At 44.3% G+C, this 23,832-nt stretch overlaps 1 protein-coding gene and 1 long non-coding RNA gene across 20 annotated transcripts in view; one reads left to right on the top strand and one right to left on the bottom strand.

The window, feature by feature from the left end:
* Positions 1 to 2,654, bottom strand: part of LOC118209787 — a 48,401-nt gene extending 45,747 nt beyond the window's left edge. For all 3 annotated transcript variants that reach the window (XR_004761769.1, XR_004761768.1, XR_004761770.1), the window contains exon 1: positions 2,568 to 2,654. This is a non-coding gene — a long non-coding RNA (uncharacterized LOC118209787). The remainder of the gene's footprint in view (positions 1 to 2,567) is intronic.
* On the top strand, positions 1,443 to 18,335 carry LOC118209786 (arfaptin-2-like). 17 transcript variants are annotated; one of them, XM_035385420.1, is made up of 11 exons: positions 1,443 to 1,655; positions 3,639 to 3,749; positions 5,229 to 5,273; positions 7,187 to 7,219; positions 9,075 to 9,183; positions 11,707 to 11,793; positions 12,273 to 12,433; positions 12,578 to 12,799; positions 13,231 to 13,388; positions 16,044 to 16,218; positions 18,170 to 18,335. In XM_035385420.1, the coding sequence occupies exons 2-11, from the start codon at positions 3,651 to 3,653 to the stop codon at positions 18,323 to 18,325; spliced, it is 1,245 nt and encodes a 414-aa protein (XP_035241311.1). In that variant the 5' UTR covers positions 1,443 to 1,655; positions 3,639 to 3,650; the 3' UTR covers positions 18,326 to 18,335. The 17 variants fall into 17 exon arrangements, with proteins under 17 accessions (XP_035241311.1, XP_035241312.1, XP_035241314.1 ...); XM_035385421.1 differs by having other exon boundaries at positions 7,187 to 7,243; positions 12,318 to 12,433; XM_035385423.1 differs by lacking the exon at positions 5,229 to 5,273 and having other exon boundaries at positions 3,642 to 3,749; positions 7,187 to 7,243.
* The last annotated feature ends 5,497 nt before the right edge of the window (positions 18,336 to 23,832 follow it).

The raw sequence follows: 23,832 nt of genomic DNA, 5'->3' as shown, positions 1-23,832 counted from the left end.
AATGGAGCCTGCCCAACATTTTTATACACGCTAACACCGTGAGCATGCCAGGATACTTGACACAGGAACCACACCTGTGTGGAAGCATCTGCTTTCAACGGACTTCGTATCCCTCAATTGCTCAAGTGCTGCCTTTATTTTGGTGCTTATGCTTTGTGGCTGTATTGCATGACGTAAATCAGTTATTTTAAATGGATTTCCAAATAGTTATTAATAAGCATGGTGGATTACAGGATTAAAATAATAATAAAAAATGCTGCCAAGACATGTACATGAAATATAAAACGAAAGGGAAAAAGAGCAGTGCAACAAAAGACAAAAAAGAGGAATGAATAACAGAAATGGAAGTCGGCTGCTGACAGACAACTGATCCAGAGTCACCATTCTGTTTGTGCAGTTGCATGTGATCCAGGTATGTTCACAGCCCAATCAATCAATCAAGTACTGAAATGAATGGCATATCGACCTAAGACCCGGAAATTCACCCGGCAATTCATCTCCGTCTCATTTTTCTTGATCTCAGGAGCAATCTATTCTACTGCGTTGGAACCTACACTACAAGGGACATTCAATAAAATTGAAATATTCCCGGAAATATTTTTTTGTACAGCAACACGTGTCACCCATGACACTTGTATTCTATGCTAAAAATAATAATTATGAAAATATTTTTCTCTACCGGGTCTCAGGGGGATCTGCTTGAATCCAGTAAGATTACAATCTTCCACATGAATTGAGAGACTGACTGCCCTTTCCCTTGAATTATACTGACACCATCTGACCACAAGAGGACTCGACACTCTACTGCCTCCCGAAGAACTGCAGAGCTACAGAGGGGCAACAGTAACAGTATTAGGGGGACTGGCTCGACTGGCTACAGAGCTAATGGAAATCTCGGAACTGGACTATTCTATTGATTGTGTAATTTAGTTTATAATGATGCACTGTACGCTTATACTATGAAACGTATCACTGTAATCACTGCATAACCACATTATTAGCTGGACAAGTCACTGTTTGCCGTTTATTTACTTTTTCACCAGGCTTTAAATGTATAATGCACTACAATTCTATCACATATCAGACAAGAACCGATTCACGAACTATGAAGTCCGACAGTCAAAATGATCACTAAACCAAATTGCCACTAAAACGGTTTAATCACCAACAATTCTTTTCCCGGATAGTGACTCAGATTGTTGATTGACGGTCACTAATTTTGCTAGAACATATTATTCCGAAAGAGACAACGTAAACGGAAAAATAATGTTTTAAGTTGTTAATACAACTTAATAAATATGAATGAAGCATTTCAGTCATGCGTTCCCTTGAATTTCTGCGGGACGTCACAACTAAAGTGATCAACCTCTACGTTGTGCAATCTATACTCTTTGCTCACGACCATGGGCTCGACTGGATCGGTGTATGTCGTCAGATCCGCTCGACGTTTCCATCTGGAAGGGGGGAGGCGGCACCCGAATTGGTGGCTAGCAGCAGCTAAAGGGAGCTGGGTAGTGGAAAGGAGGACGTTGGCCAGCCATGCAATAAATACTATAACATCACACTGCGCTGGTATTTTGTTGAAATAAATCAATTGCGCTGACAAAACATTTTGTAAACTAGCGACAGTGCATGAATACTGGACGCTCTCACAGGTAAGACAGTCATCATTTTAGGCAATACAGTTAGCGGCTAGCTACAGTAGATGTCAGTTGTCAACTAACCGTAGCTGTTTAACCAAGGCATCGGTCTAATCATCTATACATCCTGTACGTGCCACGACGCACCTAAAATATTTTCGTTGCTCGGTAGCTTGCAGCTGCATAATTTGACCCCCTGTCGACGTTTGAAAGTGATTTTTAAGCGCAGTGCTAGCCGCGAGTTCTGCACAACGGGATTATGACGTGTGGGCCTTTCGGTCCAGACCGATACAGTTGACTCCGTGATGCCACTTGCAAGCTGGCCCGGTGTGGACAATGCATCCCACCCTCAGTTAACAGAAGGAGATAACGTTGTGGAATACAATTGCTAAACAGACAGTGCTGGATACATGTCTAACTCGGTCGGTAGACTGCAGTCCATCAATCCACAATTGACAAGCTAATATAGCAATCGTGTCTGTCTGCTCACCAACGATTTCTCTAACGCAATCACAGGGAACAGATTATAATGGGCACTTAATGACATTATCGAATTCTAAAAGAATGCTATCCATTCCGTGCTTCGATTGTTAAAAATGACCACAATCTCTTGCATTTGTGTTTATGTCTGTATAGAACTAATAACCTGACATACTGCCTAGGTGATAGCCTTAGGACAAAAGTCGACCGCTAGATTATAATTAGCGTTGCCAAACAGGACACGTGTAATAAAAATCTGATATTAAAGTCAGTGGCTGATGCTGTTTTAGGGGATTCTCCACCAGTGCTGTTCTGGAGACGTTGTGTTGCCAGTAGCTCGCAGGATATGCAGTTGTTACAGCCGCAAATTTAGTTGGAATTCCACCAATTTCATGCCTTATCCACGGCTGCAATATATCTTCTTAATCCCAGTTTTTATGTACTCACCGTTTTAAATGGTTGTGTGTGGTGACACTGTAGCCGACATCGTCCGCGTGCTCTCAATTAAGACTCAACGGGAAAGGCACGCCGGTCACAAATGGTCCCCACAGTTGTTAAGAGGCGTGCATTGGTGCTCTCGCTACCTTCGCCTCTAACCAGTTCAGGAGTTAATCCACCTCGTAGCTTCTTTGGCCACCAAGGTTGTTGTTAACTGGTGTTCTTTAATGTTCACGAAATGCGGTCCTGGGCATCCATTTTCCAACCTTGAATTAGTGTTCACAGCTGACGTTAATCAACTGGTCACACGTCACCTGTCCACACCGGTTCACTAACAAGTGAATGGAGGGCTAAACCTAATACCAAGAAATGATAGTATTTGACAACCGAGTGGATTAAATTGTAGAATTAATACATATTTAGTAACTCATACCACAGACAAAAACATGGGCTAGAGGGAAACCCTCAAATCTTTTGTGCTCTCCCAAACTGAGCAATTTGGTTGTAGTAGCATGGTGGTGCAGTGGGTATCACTGTTGCCACACAGCCAGAAGGTAGTGGGTTTGAATCCTGACCTAGGCCTATCTGTGTGCGTTAGAATAATAATAAAGTAGAAATACAAAAGGCATCTGTACACTCTCAGTCTTGCTTATCAGAAATAAATGGTTTAAGTTCTTAAAACTGGCTAGATTCAAAGTATGCGGAGGTCCGTTCTATTTCTAGTGATAAGAGCTGTGGCATTGCCAGGTGCATTCAGTGCTGACGTTTCACAGAAAGCTAAAGCTGGCATGACCAGGCAATTGCAGCTTACTTTGCTGTTATTTTTCTGTAAAATCTATTTTCGTCCCTAATTTTTTTTTATTTATTAAAATTTTCCAAATTTGGAACTACCCAGCTGTAATTCATAGGGCGAGTGTTAGCGCCGCAGCGCCCTCTGTTGAAATCGGCGTGTCCTCCTGGGAGGATTTCGTGGCGCGTGTCGCGCATCATGCCGATGCCCTCGCTCGCTCACTGAAGTCACGATTCGCTGACCACGCCTCTCCCCCAACCCCCCCCCCCCCCGCCCCCCGCCCCCCCCAGCAGAACCTCGGCATGACGGACAGCATCATGAGCAAGGCGGCCACCATGGAGATCCCCATCAACAGCAACGGGGACACGGGGCCCCTCCCCGAGGACGACAGCCTGGAGCAGGTGAGCCCCCCCCCCCCCCCCCCCGGTCCTAGGCCTCTCTCATCGCCTTCCTGTGCGATAAAATACTCATGAAAAAAAACACCACACACAGATTTGCAGTACTTTTATTTCTGGTTTTTTTTTTTAGCTGCCACTTGAAGTTTTGCCCCTTGCATTTCGGTTACTCTAGCGATTATTAGTGCATTAATAATAGACAGCTGTCAGGCTTAATTCCTGGGAGACGTTTAATATTTTCCTCTGTTATGAATGAATTGCATATCTGATTGGAAACAAAGGCGGACATTGCTTTGCAGAGGCCTTATTTCTTATTAGTTACCCTGTCTCTTGTTTTTTTTTGGGGGCAGCTGTTTGATGTGTGACTGTATAGCCACTCCACGTTTTATGCTAATAAAACCACTTTAAATGTTCTCTTTTCTGTTTCATTAGTTGCTGTGGATTTTTTTCAAGATACCCATGAGAGCATTTTGTCTGAGGGCATGTATACTTGCCTAACAAGGAAATGTAGTGGGCTAATTGTCATCCCCGGGAATTGAGACATACGATTTCACTGACAACAGGTGAAGCAGATCTGTTTTTAAACGTCCTTTTGAATGTTTTATTAGTGCTGGTGTGGCAGGTTGGTTTATTTACGTATATGTGTATGTGAACATGTAGCCTAAATCGGTGCATTCATAATTCCACATGGTGTTTCTGGCCTTTCAGTAGTTAGTGTCAGTCACTGTTGGATGTCAGAACCGGTGATACCTGTGTAAGTAATAATTTAAAACATGGTGTGAATATAGTTCTGTTTTACCAGCTTGTTGTATGAAACAGGATTCATGAGGAAGTACACTTGCTGGGCTGTTGGAATTTCATTTTCGATTTAAGTCTCATTGAAGTGAGGTTCAGATTCTTAAAGCAATCGGTTGTTTTTACTTTCTGTAATTTACTGTAGGTGGTGGAACTTTGATAAGAATTGTTTGTAGACTTTGGCCAAAGGGTTACCTTGTAGAATCAAAGGGGCTGTTCAAATTTGGGATTGAGTTTGGATTCTGAAGGTAAAGTAAGGTCAAACTTCTGATCGTTGAGTGCTGAGATGTTTGAATGTGGAATGGTGGGACGCCTTGGCTCGTACAGTGTGCTATTACTCAAGAAGCATCTTGAAGAAGCACTAGGATTTAATATGTTGTCTCTGGCCACTGCTCTTTAGCGATTCTGGATTACTCTGCTCTTTTTATTTTATGTTCTGATTTACTGTATTTTCATTCGGTGCAAAACATAAATGGGAATGAACCCTCACAGTATTACAAGCAACGCACCATTGAAAAGACAAATGGGGTCTGCTCTCTCCTGTTGGTATTGCAGTTACACGGTACTTATACATACGGAGTCAGGAGTGTGGTTATTTTACTGCCAATCACTGGAGATGGAAGCAGAGTTGGACACGGGCAAGTACAAACCACATTTTTATAGCTAAACACCTTTCCTGATTTTCGGGGGGGGGGGAACTGGTTTGATGGAACATGTTTGGAAGACAGAAGACTGGTTCGTGTTCCTTTTCATTCTAAGAGCACAAGTTGTTAGGATAGGGTCACCTGCTCACTCCAAACATAGGCCTGCACGTTTTGTTTATATTTTGTTTCTCTGAGTTGGCACGAACTGCGTCATTAACAGTGCACAGCAGGGCAGTCCCTCCCTCAGCAGGAAGTTTAAAAGAACATCTGACAGGTAGGGGCAGGGACAGCAGAGTCTAGTGGCAGTTTTATTCATTTTTTTGGTGCTGCATGTTTGTTGAAATTATGAAGTGTCAGTCACTTAATCTAGAGGAGTCCTACAGTCCGGTTGCGTGCGTGATGGCATTTTGACGGGATAGCTGCCTGTGGTTTTTGTTAAAGTATTGATATTCTGTTTTGATATCACCTGTTTGCTTGAAGGACTCTCTGGGAACACCTTCTCCATTGGATTGTCAACATTCTCTCACCTCCCCATCGTGTGCATGTTTTATTATGTTTCGCTTGTTTTCTTGCGTCTTTGTCCACCGAAACAAACCTAATACTTAAAAAATGAAAGAAGAAACTGACAGCGCTGACCAAGAGGCCCAGAGGCAGCGCTAAAAGCAGCTAATGCTGTGGATCTGGAAAGAAACATTTTCAATCAGACGCCATTTTGTTTTCCCCCCCCTGTGTACGTGCTGAGGGGTGATGGTGGCAGAATTTTTCCACCGCATTGTTTAGAAACCAGTTTAATTAAAACAGTCACAGGGGGATCGTTCTTACATTGCCTTCAGGCTTCAGCACTGCAGAACGGATGCGCGGGTACATACAGGCCTAAGTGCTCAACAGCTATGCCTGTCAAACCCGCTGCCAAATGTTTTATTTTCTGAAATGGGATTGAAACTGGGGTTCCTTAATTCAGTTTCATCATGCTCAATTGAAGGTCAAAGCAAAAGCACTTACAGTATGTAGGCTACTAGTTCCCTCTTTAACTGGTGGAGTTTGCCTGCAGGTACTCGCCTTACCTTCCACACAAAGGACCATGAAAAGTAGCCTACAGCATCCCTTAAAGATGGTGTGCACTTTTGTTATCATCCAGGCTATACCTGCAGGTGCTCGCCTTACCTTCCACACACAGGACTGTGAGTGGCACAGCATCCCTTAAAGATGGCGTGCAATTTTGTTAGCATCCTGGCTAGACCTGGGTGTAACACTGAGGGCTGTGTGAGGTCATTCTCTAGTGCTCTCGAGTGAGGTCTTGATCCTGAATTACTGTGTCTGAGTTAAATCCTGGGAGTCTGTAATGGCGTATGGCACTTTATGAATGTAAGCTGTGCAAATTGATATGGGTTAGGGAGCCTACTACACTGATAAACAGGGAAACTTACAGTAGCACTTAGCAGTGATCAGGACGCTTGTAACCAAGGGTAACAACATTTTGGCAGCAGCCAGTGGGAGAGCTGCTGTAATAAAAGCAGGAGGCTCTGCTGCACAGTGACGCGGACGCCACCAATTCTCAGGCCAGCCATTCTGCGCCGTTTTACAAAAAGCCATTTACATGCCGTTTAATTTAAATGCTGTTCCAAAACCTTGCTCTGCGTGTGTTGTGTCATATTCCCTGCCAGAGACCATCCAGCGCAGTAAAAAAAAAAACGCTGTGCAAATGCTCTGGAGTATCAGACACTCAGCCTTTTCATTTCGCGGAGAACAAATGTGCGGTTTGTGGGTTTGTGAGGAATAAAAATGTTGGTCATGGTGAATTAAACAGTGCCATCAGGAGTAGATGAATATCGCTGTGCTACGCGAGTTGCCGCGCGAGGCTAGCTGTGTAAAATATCTGCCATTTGTTTTTGTGCCGTTTGCCTGTTTTTCCATCCTTTGTAAATTGAGTATGACGCTTTAATTTCTTTTCTTTCAGATTTATGTTTGTCCTTTTTTCTGTTTGTTTCCTCATTTCTTACGCAGGCTGCACAGATACAGTGGAGCTTAGATGAGAAGGTAGGGAACCCCAGATTGACCAGGGTGAGAGAGGGGTTGCGGGGGATCGCCTGAAATTGGGGTGCACTCTATGCATGGGGACTGTCACTAATGCCGTTTCCACATTCAGGATGACTTTCAAATCCCTTCCCCCATCCTCCCCAAACTTTTAAGTTGACATTTTTCCGTTCTTAGCTGAGATCTGGCACATTTTTCTCAGTATATATTAACAATTTATTCTGCACAACGCTTTGAATAAACTGTTACGATCTGTTTAGCTATCTGTGCCAAATCGCTATGTTTTTAAAGCATATAATGTTTTAGTGTTTATAGTGACCAGCAGAAAATGTCAAATAAAAGTATTTGAAAAGCATCCTGGCGAAAGAGCCTAATAATTAAACCAGTATCTTTAACCCTTTTGCTATAGACTCACACAACTTTTTTATTTGCTCTCTGTTGTTTCTAATATGAAAAAAAAATCATATTGGGTTTTTCTATGTCAGCATTGTTTTGTCTGTCTTTTACTTAACCCATTTTTTTTCCATTGGCTGAAAGGTGAAACTCCAGTAAATTAATTTTGTGCAGAGCAGACGTTTGTGAATGTGTGATCATTCAGGTGGTGTGCACACACATAACAACACATACCTTAGCTAGATACATGCTTGTTGTATACAGACATACATATATAAACTACCTCATAGACTATGCTGCTACAGCTGAACCTTGTGGTTTTAACACCCCTCACGTGTGTAATAATGTGTGTGTAATTGTCTTTATCGTTGTAAAAGACGAAGTAAATACTGCATTATTAGTATCAATGTGTTTTACCTCACTGTGAGTGTAGATGGGTATCTGAACACAAATGCACAACACCACGGAGGAAATGATGCTCAACACAAATATTTACATCCCTCAATGTTGTTTGTAATCTCACTACGTATCCTGAATTTATCATAACACTTCATCAGCATGGTAGATTACCTTTTAGTGGGCTTGCCATAAAATAGCTGGAAGTCTTTTAAAAAATATACAGGCTATTAATTTTACGGAAAAATTCACCAGATACGCTGTATCCATATTCTCCTTTGAAACTGTCCGGAAGCATTTACATAAATTTGTATTCTTTGGTCATGCTTTAAATAATGTGTCATGGTTGTATAAACATTCTCTTGTTACTTTTGCCAGAGGTCCTGTTATATGATTTTGGTCTTTTCTGTTCACTGATAAAGAGACTCATCAATGGCACATCGCTAGATTTGTAGTCCCTTATTTTTCCTTAACTCATGTTTGATTCATTTACAAAAAACTTTTCTTCTTTTTTTTACATTGAGTGCGATGGAGTGTCTTGATTACTTGAATAGAAGTTCCAGTGAAAGTCAGTTCTTTATTCCGTCTCTGTGGTACTCGCTGTGGGGCACCTGTCACTACTCAAAATCCCATGCAGAGCTTTCTTAGGGGCACAAGCATTTGGATGCAAATCAGGCTGCTGATGTCTTCAAAAACATCACTTGAAATGAAATGGCCAAATAAAAGTCCCAAAATGTGTTTTTTCTCTCTCTCTCTCTCTCACTTGCTCGCTCTCTCTCTCTCTTTGACGCTAGGAGGAATGACGCTAATCGGACGCTTGAATCTCTAATTATCGAAACAAAGGAATAAACGGATTTAAATATAGTCGCTGCATCTTGCATTGGACTAATTAACGTGGGGTTTTATTGTGAGGAGTTTGAAGCACCCTCAGGGAGAGACTGAATGAGTGCTCTTTCTCTCTCTCTCTCTCTCTCCTCTCTCTCTCTCTCGTCTCTCCTCTCTCTCTCTCTCTCTCGTCTCTCTCTCATTGTGCGCCGTTTTGTAATTGGCTCACCGCCCATCGCCACAGGACCTCCAGCAGGTGATGGTGTCCGGACCGAACCTCAATGAGACCAGCATCGTTTCCGGGGGTTACGGAGGCACGGCCGAGGGCATTATTCCCACCAGCTCCATCAAAGGTACCCCCCCCCACCCCCTCACTACCCAACCCCCTGCCCCCCCCCACTTCCCCTGCTTACAGAATCACAGCCCCTCCAGATCGCCAACCAAACAAAAATCCACTTTACACATCAAGGTTCCTGTTTTGTCAAACAAGGGCTTGCACATTTTGGAGAGGGCTGGTGGGGAGGGGGGGGGGGGGTAGTTGAAGCTGGTTTGAACTGACTGAAGCGTTTGTGCCAAGAGGTCTTTGTGCCAGTTATTATATATCAGTTTTAAGGGTTTTCCAGGTCCTGAAAGGTCACAGAACAAGGGGAGCAAGAGGTTGAGCAATTTCACGGCATTAGTGCTCTGTCTGCGTGGCTTTGTGGAGCATCCGGTCTGGGCTGTGGGTACAACACATGCTATTGTACCAAAGGTGGCCCCTTCCGTAGGAAGTCATCAGTGCAGGCTTTGCATAATTTTCTGGTCCACTACTTCAACTGTTCTTCTTTGTTTTGCCCAAGATCAAGCTTGTTGTTCTGGAGCTTCAAACTTCCTGTAGGTCTGAGAGGTTCATTTTGTGGAAATTGTATCCAGTGCACTGTGGGGATGGAAAATGACAATTTCACTAAAGTGGACTGTGTGGTTCCTTACCTTACCGTGCTGTATATTGCAAGACTTGCTTCACAAAGGGACAATCTCATTTTCTTTCTCCAGTGTTTTTATTCTCTTAGCATCTACGTGTCACTTCCTCTCTTAAATACATGGCCAGCGAATGGGTACTTTATTAAGTTAAGTCAGTTCTCTGGAACCCAACAGCAGATTTTTGTGTGATTAAGGTCAGTTTTTAGATACAAGCAATATCTAAAAATAAAAATAACATGATTTTCCAACTGTAATTTTCTTGGTAAGGAATAAAATGCATTCAGGGGTTTGTACGGGTGGTAGTTGGCAAGCAAACCTGCTTTCTTTATTAGAAAGTTATTAAAACAAATTAGAAACTTTTCAGTATGGGTACCTATTGTAGTTAAGGAAAGGAATAACATATTCTATTGTACATTTACAAACTAATGAACCTTTTGTTCCTATTTTCAGTAGACTCTGAACCTTCCACACAACAGTGCTTCTCTAATCTCTTAATTACCCCCAGGAGCACCTGTCCCATCCTCTCTTGCCCTTCGCGCTGAGGGCTAATGGAAGCTTGGTGTGGGGACAGTGATGTAGAGACGCGACTGTCAGGCTTTCCCGTGCAGGTCCTGCTCAGCCGTGGCTTTGGACCGAAACTGATGAAGCACTCTCTCCCTGTCCTGACAAACCCCCCCCCCCCCCTCTCCCCAGGGCCCGCAATCCGCTTCAACCCCGCCTATCTGGACCGATGGCCCAGGGGCCCCGCTGTCGGACAAGGTGTCTGTACCCCGCTCCCAGATGAATAATTTACTCTTCTTTTTTCTCTGCCCCGCCTGCCCCCCCCCCCCCCCCCCCGATTCTTCTTTTCCCTCCTGTCTCACAGAGCCGGAGCTGTGCTTGTGAATTTGGGTCTTGGCTTTTTTTTTTTTTTTTTTTTTTCAGGGGATGGGACACGTTTGCCTGAAACCGATCCTGCAAGCGTTGCTTCCTGTACTTTTAACCCCTTTCCAGAATGAAACGCTGCTCGGTTCTGTTCTGCAGTCTGTGAACACGGTGGAATGAGATGACTGTTTGTGTTTCATGCATGTGAGTGTAATTCAGGCTTAACCGTTAAATAAAAATGTTTTTAAAAAAGTAAAAGGCCATCGAGGCTGTTTTTACTGTGTTTGTGTTTCTTTTGTCTTTTTTTTTTTTCCTTTGCATCACCTTCACTGTTCATAACGGAGTGCATGTTGCTTTTTGGAGCAGTAACCGCAGTTGATTATTTTACTAAACTTTTAAACGTCACAAAATATGGCACCATTTATCCCCATTTCCTTCTTCATGTTGTTAAATTCCTGTCATGAGCACTAATTCTCATTATTAATATTATTATATGAATATTAATATGTTTGTGTCACCTCTTTCCATATATAACCCTCTGACCTCAATGTACTGTCCCTGTCAGGACACCTCTGTCTACACCCTCTCCTCATTCCCCAGTCCTCAACCTTTCACCCCTGTGTGTACCTCCACCCCTGTTGACCACCTCCCTCTCCCCCCATCGCCTCCATCGCATAATATAATCATCAATATCAATCATGCCGAAAACCCCTCAACCTTAGTTTAACCCTTTAAGGCGTAAGATCACAAATCTGATTAGAGTGTTCTTAACTGGACATTCTACTGCTGATGTCACAGGCACTACTGTTAATTGAAAGCAATAAAGTTCTAGAATATTGAAATACTGGAATTGGACTTGGAATATTGAAAAAAACATTCCAAAAAAATCTACCCTTCAGTGGGTTAAATTACAATGCAGTACCCCCCCCCCCGCAGTTCCTCCAACCATCCTCCACCCCCAACCCCACTCACCCACGAGCAGCCACAGCGAACCGCAACCATGACCATTCCCCGTACCGACCGCTCTGCGTCCTTGTCCATGCCCATTCCAGACCTGCGCATGACGTCCAGGGGGTTTAGCCTCCCTCCCAGCCAGTCCGCAGCCAGTCGGATAACCGGCCAATCAAAGGACACCAGAGGTATCATTCGGCCCACTAGCCCCGCCCCATCACTCATTGCCATCTGTGTCGTTTCTTTGCACCTTGTTGCACAGGGTAGTTTATTGAATTAAGAGCTTAATAGGGTGACACCCAAGGGTTTCCTACAGCACCCTGCCAGTGTGTGCACCGTACACACTGGTCAGGAATCACTGGTTAGAGTTTGTGTTCAGAAGGCAGGTTGAATCCATGGCAACGTTCATTTTGAAATTGGAACACAGAATGCAGTGCAATGTAATGTTCTAATTTAACAGCAGCAGAAGATAAAACAGGATAGAAACACTTGGTGATACACAAGTTTGCAGAAGCTGGAAGCTGCTGTGTAACAAAACCCAAATTAAAGAACGCAGACACAGTTGTTACTCTTTTAAGGCACCCGTGGTCTCCTTTAGTTTTGTCAATGGATTAATTTATCGACTGATCGTGTACAATATGTATAATTTATTGTGTTCTTTCCTCAGAGAGTGCACACAGACCCACATCTCCCCTCTCCCCCTCTCACCCAGGGGCTAACATGCATCACAGCAGCAGCAGCCAATCGCTGACGGCGGAGGAGGTCTCCCGTGGCGTTGCCGTGGAGAAGTTCGACATCATGAAGAAGTGGAGCATCAACACCTACAAGGTAGCGACGACATCCTGGCCCAACGTTCAGGCAGTTCCTACAAGGACCGTCCTCTCTTTATAAATCATTTCAAGCTGACTGCGCACAACTGTGGTAGCCCCTCAGAGCAGTGACCCCCCCGTCCCCCCCGTCCCCCCTCTGCAGTGCACGAAGCAGATGATCTCGGAGCGTTTTGGGCGGGGCTCACGGACGGTGGACCTGGAGCTGGAGGCGCAGATCGAGGTGCTGCGGGACACCAAGTTGAAGTACGAGAACATCCTGCGGCTGGCCCGGGCGCTCACCAACCACTTCTACAACATGGTGCAGACCCAGCATGCACTGGGGGACACCTTCGCCGACCTCAGCCAGAAGTCGCCAGAGCTGCAGGTACAGTGTCCTGTAGAGCCGTTGTGACCAGCCCTGTTCCTGCAGATCTGCCGTCCTGTAGGCTTTAACTCCAACCCTAAAAAAGCACACCTCATTCAACAGCTAGAGCAGGGCTGCCCCAACCCTGTTCCTGCAGATCTGCCGTCCTGTAGGTTTTCATCTGGCACACCTGATTCTGCTAAATAGCAGCTTGGCAACATCTCTAGGTGTAGAATGAGGTGTGCTTTTTTAGGGCTGGAGTGAAAACCTACAGCACAGTAGATCTCCAGGAACAGGGTTGGGGACCACTGCTCTAAAGAGTTCTGCTATGCGCATAGAATCTACAACTTTTTCCAGTCTGCAGGATTTAAAAAAATGATTGAATACATTCTTGACTGAAAACACATATGGCCTTCTCATTGGGTTGTGTGCCGTGTGTGTGTGACTGGCAGGACGAGTTTGGGTACAACGCAGAGACGCAGAAGCTTTTGTGTAAGAACGGGGAGACCCTGCTGGGCGCCATCAACTTCTTTGTGTCCGGTATCAACACGCTGGTCAACAAGACCATGGAGGACACGCTGATGACCATCAAGATGTACGAGAACGCAAGGTAAACGTACTCAAACCCTTCCCAGGAGTATGCTCAGTTGTCTGTTCATTTCTGTAGAAATCCCTGATAAACTCCTTGGAACTGACAAAGTAAGCTGTTGGACTAGCCAGTAGAGAGAAGCTCCAGCTTCTTCAAAGTTACAGCTTTACGTTTAAAATTTTTTTTTTTTTTTTTAACTGTTGGATGTAGAACAGTAAAGGTGCAAATGTGAATAGATCACCGTCTTCACTTGAACACTAGAAATGTCTGGGAGGAATAATCTGAAAACAAAGTCTGAATGTATTTTCAGAAGAAAACGAAGCTGATTTTTATTGTGCTTCCTGCGCCGTCCGTCTCCGTCGGGAGCGCCCGGGCGCGAGTCTTACCGCAGACGCCGGCGCGGGTTCCGTGAAGGCCTCGGGGACGCCTGTAATGGAGGTCTGATTGTGTTTGGCTGATCGGCTATTTGTTATAACTGAGCGAGAGGAGTCCCCCTGTACTGCTTTATGGAGCGTTGTCTTCCATCGATCCGCCCCGGGGGTCTGTAACGCGGCAGGCTTGCAGACAGGAGCGCAGCCCGCGTTCTCTGGTGCTCGAGCGAACGCGGGTTCAGGGTGAGAATATGAGTTTCCTCCATCGTCTTCAGCTGCTGCGGCTTTATGATGTGATGGCCGGGCAGTAAACTATGCGCTGGGGTGAGCTTGTGTGCAGCACCGCGTCCACTGTGGAGACTGTGTGGATGCACGCTGGCTGTTTGAAGAACGTAAATACAGTGTGCAGTGTACTGTAATCCATGGAGAGAGACACTTAATATCGAGCCATCTGTTTGCAGTTCAACCCAGTTTTTTTTTTGAAGAGTATGTTTTTTGGAATGTTTTTTCAAAGTTCTGAGTCGGTGTTTTATAACTCCATCGCTTTCAGTTACCAGAGGCGATTGTGACATCAGCATTAGAATTTTCAGTTAAGAACATTCCAATTATGTATTTGCGATCTTGCACATTAAAATGGTTAATACACTCTTTTGTTTTATTCAGAAGACTACTCTAGTAATAACACTGGTTGACTTTGCTTTTGTTTCGATGGAGACTTCCATTAGCTAGTGGAATTCCCATATCTGTCACATATCCCCAGGTGGATTTCCTGTGATTAAATGTTTACTGACATCACACTGATCCCAGCTGTACTGCAGTCACATTGTTAATTAAGACTGAGGAGCAAAGATGACACAAAGCAGCGTCTGTGTGTACACAGAGTGCCTGTAGGTAATCGTGAGGTGGGTTTTGGACTGATTCTGGGTGAAGCTGTTCCACTGTCTTTAATTCAGGAACTGCATCCAGAGCACCACCATTCATGGGGTCTGTTTCCCTCTGTACCTTTTTACTATGATCTAAAATTACTGTCTCATTTAAGGATTCAGTAAATCAGCCCAGTTCCATTCTTCTGTTGTGTGTATTTATGTTGATTAGCAGTCTACACATTCCTGTGTGTTCAACTGATTAAATGAGCGCACGGTAAGACATCGTTGCCATGGTTATGTGCTGATATGTTCGGTACGCTTCAGGTGAGGGAGGTGGCATTAGGCATCTCTCTTAGGCATCTGTCCTCCTTTCATTCAGCTGTCTGCATCGGAACAGAAGAGGTCTACGTGGTTTTCAACGGCGCTCTGTCAATATGAGCAGCAGGGTTGGGCTCAACTCCATTTCAGTTGAGAGCGCTCGGGAAATGAACGGGAATTGGGATGACAGCGCTTGGCTGTATGTCTGCGGAGGTTCTCTGGGTGTGCGTGCTCTCTGGTTAGCGGTCCTGAACGCCCCGCTGTTTCGCGGCTCTCTGGTTAGCGGTCCTGAACGCCCCACTGTTTCGCGGCTCTCTGGGTAGCGGTCCTGAACGCCCTGCTGTTTGGCGGCTCTCTGGTTAGCGGTCCTGAACGCCCCGCTGTTTCGCGGCTCTCTGGTTAGCGGTCCTGAACGCCCCGCTGTTTCGCGGCTCTCTGGTTAGTGGTCCTGAACGCCCCGCTGTTTGGCGGCTCTCTGGTTAGGGGTCCTGAACGCCCTGCTGTTTGGCGGCTCTCTGGTTAGCGGTCCTGAACGCCCCGCTGTTTCGCGGCTCTCTGGTTAGCGGTCCTGAACGCCCCGCTGTTTCGCGGCTCTCTGGTTAGCGGTCCTGAACGCCCCGCTGTTTCGCGGCTCTCTGGTTAGCGGTCCTGAACGCCCCGCTGTTTCGCGGCTCTCTGGTTAGCGGTCCTGAACGCCCCGCTGTTTCGCGGCTCTCTGGTTAGCGGTCCTGAACGCCCCGCTGTTTCGCGGCTCTCTGGTTAGCGGTCCTGAACGCCCCGCTGTTTCGCGGCTCTCTGTTCAGCGGTCCTGAACGCCCCGCTGTTTCGCGGCTCTCTGGTTAGTGGTCCTGAACGCCCCGCTGTTTCGCGGCTCTCTGTTCAGCGGTCCTGAACGCCCCGCTGTTTCGCGGCTCTCTGGTTAGCGGTCCTGAACGCCCCGCTGTTTCGCGGCTCTCTGGTTAGCGGTCCTGAACGCCCCGCTGTTTCGCGGCTCTCTGGTTAGCGGTCCTGAACGCCCCGCTGTTTCGCGGCTCTCTGGTTAGCGGTCCTGAACGCCCCGCTGTTTCGCGGCTCTCTGGTTAGCGGTCCTGAACGCCCCGCTGTTTCGCGGCTCTCCGCAGGCTGGAGTTCGACGCGTACCGCGCGGACCTGGAGGAGCTGAACATGGGCCCGCGGGACGCCGCCACGCTGGCGCGCATCGACACGGCGCAGCAGCAGTACCAGATCCACAAGGACAAGTACGAGAGGCTGCGCAGCGACGTCACCATCAAGCTCAAGTTCCTGGACGAGAACAAGGTGCAGCCCGCTGGCCCCAGATTCCCCCCCTGCTGGCCCCTCCCCCTGTGACACCACCCGCTTGCCCCTCCTCCCCCACAGGCCCCTCCCCTCGATTCCCCCCTCACAGGCCCCTCCCTCCTCGCTCAGAAAATGGCTGGACATCTGTAGTTCTCTGTAAGAAGCGCTATACAAATAAAATTGAATTGAATTGAACTATCACTGCTGCTGTGCATCCAGGCATCCAGCACCATTGGCTCATACAGCCGTAAATAAAGTACATGTATTGCTTTCAGTCGCGGATAAAAATTCAGTTTCTCTTAAGTGAAGTCCTTCTACAGTCAGCAATTAGGTTTATAGTGAAGTGACAAGTCTAATAATAGGCTTATTTAAAAGCAAAAAAAGTCATTAAGGCAATAAATGTTGCAATTATGTAGTATTAAGTAATAAAACTAATAAAATAACTTAGTGTTTGGTAATAAAACTTTGCAGATTACTTTAATAGTTCAGAATAAGCTACTCAGATGCACAGCACTGAGAGAACACTTAAAGTAATTGACCAATAAAATTGCTAATTTGGGCTCGTCTTAATTCAGTGATACAATCTCTTAGAAGACATGATAATTAAAGCTCTTGCTTTTAAATACTGAGGCGGTTACGCACAGATGGAGCCTTTAGAATGTGCTGCCGGCATGCAGTCTAGCAATTTCCTCGATTAACATATGAATCTGCCATTCCTGATTCATCCTGTTCAAACAGCTACTTTTCTGGAACTTTGTTTCTAGTCATGTCCATGTTGTACCACCAGGGGGCGCGCACATGGCACAAGCGCTGTTACCTGCTAGTTTGTTTGTAATTGTATAAACACAGGTCATTACTTTCCTCAAGTTGTATGGAAACGCACAAACCTCTCTGAAAGCCATCTTTAAGCTGTGAATCTGTCATTTCTGTTTTTTGGCCTTGGGGTGTGGATCCTCTCACTGGGACAAATACTTTTTGAAACATATGGGTAGCGCGTGAAACATGCTTTTCCTACTCCTTAGCAATATATAACCGGTGGTTAATAATGGTGGATAGAGGACATTTCCCCTGCAAGGTATGATGAAACATGATGATTGTGCAGTCTGTGGACCAGGCTTGACAACACAATTTATTTTTGAAATAGAAGCCTTCAGATCATGACAGTCACCCATAATAATTTCATAGCGCTCTGTTGCGACCGACAGTTTCGCTGGTGTTCAGAATAAGGTATAGATGACTGTGAGGAATATAGCTCTTGATTGACCCCTAGTGGCCATATCTAGGCTTGTATCATCCTAAAAAATATACGGGAAAGAGAAAAAATGAAAAAAAAAGTTTTTATTTTGTTTATAATTGCATATGATTTAGCATTTATAAATGGAAATTTGTTACCAATTTTGTGATTGAAACTTTGCCTTGTTTTCTACTTAAATTAATATTTTTATACTATAGTTTAGTCGGTGATAAATATCACATTGATGTTAGATATTCCTAATGAGAATTTGTTATAGAAGAGAAAACTGAAGTTTAGTGTTCATCGGGTGAATACAGCTTTGGTTAATCTGAATGTTTGTGATTATACAGGACTGAATTTAGACTCGTTACATCAGGGGTGTCCAACCTTATCCAGGAAGGGCCGGTGTGGGTGCAGGTTTTTAATTTAGCCCAGCGCTACGACACCTGATTCTGCTTCATTGAAGACCATTAATCTTCAATTAGGTCAATCAGGTGTCGTAGTGCTGGGCTACAACAAAAAATCTGCACCCACACCGGCCCTTTTCGAATAAGCCAGGACACCCCTGCATGACATATTCAGCCTGTGGGATGGGTACTTATCAGTGCTGAGGCATTACATAACAATAAACTTTATTTATTCATCGTCATTGTATAATAATAAAATGTATTTTTTATTCATTGTCATTGCCCGTTCTTCCTGTGTTGTGGACCGCAGGTGAAGGTGATGCACAAGCAGCTCCTGCTCTTCCACAACGCCATCTCGGCCTACTTCGCCGGCAACCAGCAGCAGCTGGAGCAGACGCTCAAGCAGTTCAACGTCCAGCTGAGGCCGCCGGGCTCGGACAAGCCGTCCTGGCTGGAGGAGCAGTGATGGGGGGTGGGGGGGGTGTGACGGACCGGACGGGCATACGGAGCGGAGGTGGGATGGAAAGGACGCGCGCACACGCGGACGTACAAGTGAACGCAGGACAGAACAGCGGATAGCGGCAGTGACGGGGGGGGAGGGGGGAGGTGGGGGAGGCCAACGGCGAGGAAATACGCAAACCGCAGGGAACGAGGCTCGCCGTTCCGTTCCTTCTCTCTCCCCCTTTTCTCTGCCTCCCTTCTCCTTTTCCCTTCTCTGGGATCTCTCCATCTTTGTGTTTAGAGCTCACACTCCATCCCTCCTCGCCGGTGATGAAAGGTTTTTTTTTTTTTTTTTTTTTTGAGGGTGGCTCCCCAACATTATAGCTCATGAAACGTGGACAATAACAGAAGCTTCAGCTTCACCTCCTGTGGGCATTTTTTTTGGTAAAACTCTGGACTATTCTGCTGATTCTATCACAGGAGCCCTTTTCACGGAGTCCAGAAGGTCAGCAGCTCCCGTGTCCCAGAGTCAGTTTCCCTCCCGTTGCGTCTGGGAGCGAGGCAGTGAGCGGCCATCTTACGTGTTCCTCCCAAGTTTACCGCTGCTTGTGCTTCTGAAGAAGGGCAAAATTAATGCAAATGGAGGCGTGACATCACTGGTGAAAAATCACTGATTCTGAATGTGGCAGCTGCATGAGAAATGACAGGAAGTGGAAACATTGGACTTCATTGAAGTGGCGTTAGAAATGCAGGACATTAGACTTTTTTTTCTCCATTAAATGTTTTTTTTTTTTTTTTAATCCACAGATGATAATATAATCTATATTGTATGTTTGTTTTTTTTTTTGTTTGTTTTTCACTTGATGGTTATCTGGACCAGGAAGGGAATGTGTGTGTTCCCTTGTGTATATTTTGCCCAATCACACTGTCATATTTGGATAAATACAAATATAAACGAAACTAGTCCCCAACCATAAATTGTGTAATATATTTTGAAGCCTTAAACCCAGAAAGATTCAGAGGTATTTAAGCTGAGTAGCAGTATTAGATGGAATTATTTTGATTGTAGAAAAACTAAGCACTCACTGTATGCAGCAAAAAGTACTCCATAGACATTACACATATATCACATAACATTGCATACAGTACATACAGACATACAGTAAGGTTATTTATAGGCATTGTGAGATAAAGCCAATGCCTATCTAATATAAATAAGTTGTTAAAATGAAAATGGTAAAATGGTATGTAAAAATGTATGGGGAAAATGGTATAGAAAGAAATTTTAAAAGTATATGTAACGTAGAGTAATTTACTGGGAGAAGTCGAAATAATCATGATGAAATTAAATCCACGTTATTTGGAAAGCGATTTCACCAGGCGGCTGGAACATGTTACTTCTAACCTTCACTGAGTAACATAATTCTCATACATTGTGCTCTTGCGTTAATAACACACTGAGATTGATTTATTCTACACCGCATGGGGGGGAAAAACATAAACCAGTCCAGCCAAAAGCTGTTGAAAGGCTGAACGGCACATTTGAGTCCCCTCATGTATAAATGAGAAATTAATTCCCTTCCTCTCTGTCCTTCTTTCTATTTGTAAGCGTTGTTTGGATTCAGAGAGCTTAACCTTTAGGTGACCTCTATACAGTATATGGTAAGGTAGGAAGTCCTAGACCTCAGGGGGGTTGGATCGTAGGGAATTCAGTCATCCTATTGGTTGATAGCCATCCTGTCACTCCACCTCATGCTCTCCAAGGCCTGAAATGCACTGGCAACCCCTGTCCTCTGCACTGGGTTGAGTTCAGTTGAGTGATAATAAATGATTCCTACATGCATTTCCTGATCCCAGTAAGCTGTGCCCGGAAACTTGGTTTAACCACAGGCTCATAAAGTCTAATAAATGCAGAATCGGACAGGTGCTAAATAAGCTGTGTACATAAAACAGCAGCACTGAGCTCAGTACTCAGAGGGAACAGTGATAAATAAAAAGTCAGAGGACAAGGTCTACATTTCCATCAGGATGACAAATCGCTTGTCATTCATATGAGAAATGTCTTATCTTAATGGATGATCAGTCGACTCATTCAAAACTTAAAGAAGGGTCTTTGAAATATAACATAGAAGCTTTACAGGCACAAGACGTGATTGAATTTGTGCGGGAAAGACAAATAGATTGATTGATGGAACATTAAGATCATTCAAAGATTTTTTTTTTTTTTGCCTTTTTGCACAGAGGGAGGTGAGAAGCTTCTGTCTTTTTCAAAAGTGACTGATATGTGTTATGTGATTTAGTTTGTGTGATATTCAGTCTTGCTGTTTCCTGTCTTACGTCTGTTATCACTCTATTTAACATATAGTAACTGGCATGCCTTGGAAGGTCTTGTCTTGTTATCTAGCAAAATATCCGAGCTCTGAACAACAGCTTTGCCACAGTGTAACTAACCGTAATGTTTCACCCTTGATGAATATGTACGTTAGCATTCTGGTTATGTCAGCTGATTATGTTTTCACTGTCCCAACCGTGGTTTGAGAAGGAGCCTGTTTCTGAAAAGGCTTTTTGACTACGTCTCAACTTCCATATGGAATGCTAAACGAAAAACGACTTGTTTTCGCCAACGTCACGCAGCCCTGACCATCAAAACCGGATCGTCCGCAACTAGTTACAGTAGGACACTAGGAACCCCTTTGGCTGCTCTTGTTTGCGGAACCTAAAGCTCGCACGTTAACGATTTTTCCGGCTCGGAGTCTTGCCGCTTGATTGAGCTACAGATGCCACCAGAAACCAGAGACACAGACTCTTCCCTTTCAGACACACGGCTTGTCCTGTTTTAACCTGTGCATTTCACTCCGGATATGCCTCTTAAGTGACGAGGTTGTTTTTATTTTGAACAATCGCCGTGGGCAATCTTATACACATGTCCCTTGTTATTCAGCTCCTGATTGGATGATGAAGTATTTCAGCTGGATGGTGCATAATCATATGGAATATGCTTTTATGCTAATTCTGGTCTTTCCTGTGTACTGTAGAACAGTGGATCCTAACCTTGGTCCTGGGGACCCACGGTGTATGCTGGTTTTTGTCAAAGCCTCTCTTGGTCAGTTAAGGTTGTTGAAAGTGTGTTTCATTTCTACCATATTTACGTGGTTAAACTTATTTTAACACAATGCAGGTTTGACTTGTTGCCACTTGCTGTCAGTAAACTCCATTTGTTTTACACAGATGACTTTAGGTTTCCGCAATCTTAGCAAATAGCACCCAACTGATTTCACTTGTCAGTTTATAATTGAATCAATAAAAAATGTAACAATTCAAATGATCTGCGATACAGCACAGTAAATTAAGTCATAAGTTGGTCTAACTTATTGAAATTCCTGGGATGTCGGTATTGGACATTTATTTTTTAGGGCATACAGTACTTAGCTATTTCTGGCAGAAAGTGTTTTGTTTTTTTTGAGAGGGTAAATCATCCATCAATAGACTGTAAACGTGTCTAATTAAGAACAATTAGCAGCTCATTGCAGTACAGAGCTTGCTGTTGTTATGGTTGGAACAAAACCAGCCTGCAAAGTGGGTCCCCAGGGTTGGAGGTGAGAAACGCTGCATTAGGAGATTCCTTTGGACCATGATGGGAAGGAAGTCTCTTAATGTGTCACGTTTCTCTGTTGTCCTTGCCACACATACCTTATACTTTCCTTTGTAGGCGTTGAGCAAACGCTCTTATCCAAAGCAACTTTACACAGCTAAACTCTTTTACGTACAGTCCGCTCATACAGCTGGGAATTTACTGAAGCGGTCCAGGTGTGGTGCCTTGCTAAGCGGTGGTACGACAGAATCACCCGTCCTAGGAACCGAAGACACAATTTTGGGGTTGCAAGCCGAGTTCCCAAAACCGTAAGGCTACGCTGCCGCCCCAGAGCTCTCGCGCAAAAACATGCGCACTTAAAACACATTGAACTCCAAGCTAAATCTACCACACGTAGACACACAAGCCTGTTTGTGCTAACGGAACCGCCGTCATGGCCGGCATATTGGTGATGTTTACTGAAGGCTTTGGTGTGAAAGATGTTTGCTAACTTGTGCGCCGTTCAACTGTCAGACGTATCGTCTCTTGCTGGTTTTTAGCGACGCCAACTCTCCTAAAAAAAAAAATGATTTCTTGAAAAAATGCTCCCTGTACTTTCTGCAGTGGGGCGACTGTGCTGTGGTCTAACTTTCTTCTGCTAACAGCATTAGCAGCTGCACAGCTCAGTGTAGTTCATTTCAGAAATAAAATAAAATCCACGAATCAAACATTGGGAAGGAATGAAGCTATGCTTAATTATACAGTCAATTCTTTCATAAAACGACTGAGTGACACGTCTAAATTTTACTCAAACCGCTGCCCCTCCTTTCCTAGTGAATATACAGCATGTGAAAGGCCTTTGTGACGCAAAACAAAGTGCTATCGTCTGTTCACATGCAGTCTGGAAACTGGAATTTTTGGACTTCCATTGCATTGCATGATGGGCTACGTGGGTGTGCATACTAGGTCCTGCACAGAGTGGCTATGGAAAGGCAAACCAGGCTAGGAAAAAAAAAAAATGAAACGGTCTGTGAAATGTAGTTTATTTGAAGCTTCTAACAGTAGAGGTCACCTGGTTCCGGATGGTTTGGACTTGAGGAGGACAGACTTTATTACAGATAGAAGTCGTATGCCCTTTGACTGAGGGCAATGAAAAGAAAAATGTGTCGGTAAGATTTATGCAACCCAGTCCTTATGAGAGTGGCTCAACTTGAAAGACGAGGGAGATCTGAATAGGATTTTTTTCTTCTTCTGTGAGTGGGTGTATCCCAGGTTATCTGTTACAGACACTTTGCTATCTGATCAGTGGTTGATCCCATTGTAATTATAGATTGAGTCAATTGGTTCTACTCTTCAAAATCTAACTGAATCAGGTTTTTTTTTTTGCACCATTTATTTCTGTGGTAGGCCTGAAGTAACTCCTTTAGTGGTCTTAGTTATTAGATAAAACAGAAGGTTTATATGAAATATGATTTGCGTACAATCTATTTTTTTAGGCTGCTCTGTGATATTGTAGTGTATGAATTATAAACGTTAATATTTAAAATGCTGAAAATGCAACCAAAGTTTTTGGTTCATGTCAATATTTTCCATTAAATCTCACTTTGGCCTGACCCTAGGAATTTGTGAGCCCCCAGGACACACGAAATAAAATAAAAAAAATCTTTTCAAAACTTTGTTGCCTAGTGTTTTATTTGAGGAATCCGCTACATATGAAGTATTTTAAGTGCTTTTAAAATGCACAACCACAAAGAACTCACCAGAGATTAGCAGTTCAGTTGTTCCATGAATGAACGCACGGGGGAGCTTGCTGTCATGAAATCGTGCTTAACACCGTCTGTTAGAAGATTCGACTTCAATAAAGTAAATCATTTAATAACATAGATGGATTACATTGCCGCACTGATCAAGCATAAAATCTATGACAAATTCCGATTTTTCCAGTGCTTGATACATTCAGT

The sequence above is a fragment of the Anguilla anguilla genome, chromosome 12, assembly GCF_013347855.1.
Source record: "Anguilla anguilla isolate fAngAng1 chromosome 12, fAngAng1.pri, whole genome shotgun sequence".
Classification (NCBI taxonomy): Eukaryota; Metazoa; Chordata; class Actinopteri; order Anguilliformes; family Anguillidae; genus Anguilla; species Anguilla anguilla.
Note: the sequence above shows the minus strand (reverse complement) of the source record. Positions and strands in the feature narration are given on the sequence as shown.

Bases quoted from the DNA above. Each gene is read 5' to 3' on its own strand.
- LOC118209786 (XM_035385420.1), top strand. From the start codon at position 3,651: ATGACGGACAGCATCATGAGCAAGGCGGCCACCATGGAGATCCCCATC. The intron at 3,750-5,228 runs GTGAGCCCCCCC...GATTTTCGGGGG, and splicing joins AGGACGACAGCCTGGAGCAG to GGGGGGAACTGGTTTGATGG. The intron at 9,184-11,706 runs GTACCCCCCCCC...TGCCCATTCCAG, and splicing joins TCCCACCAGCTCCATCAAAG to ACCTGCGCATGACGTCCAGG.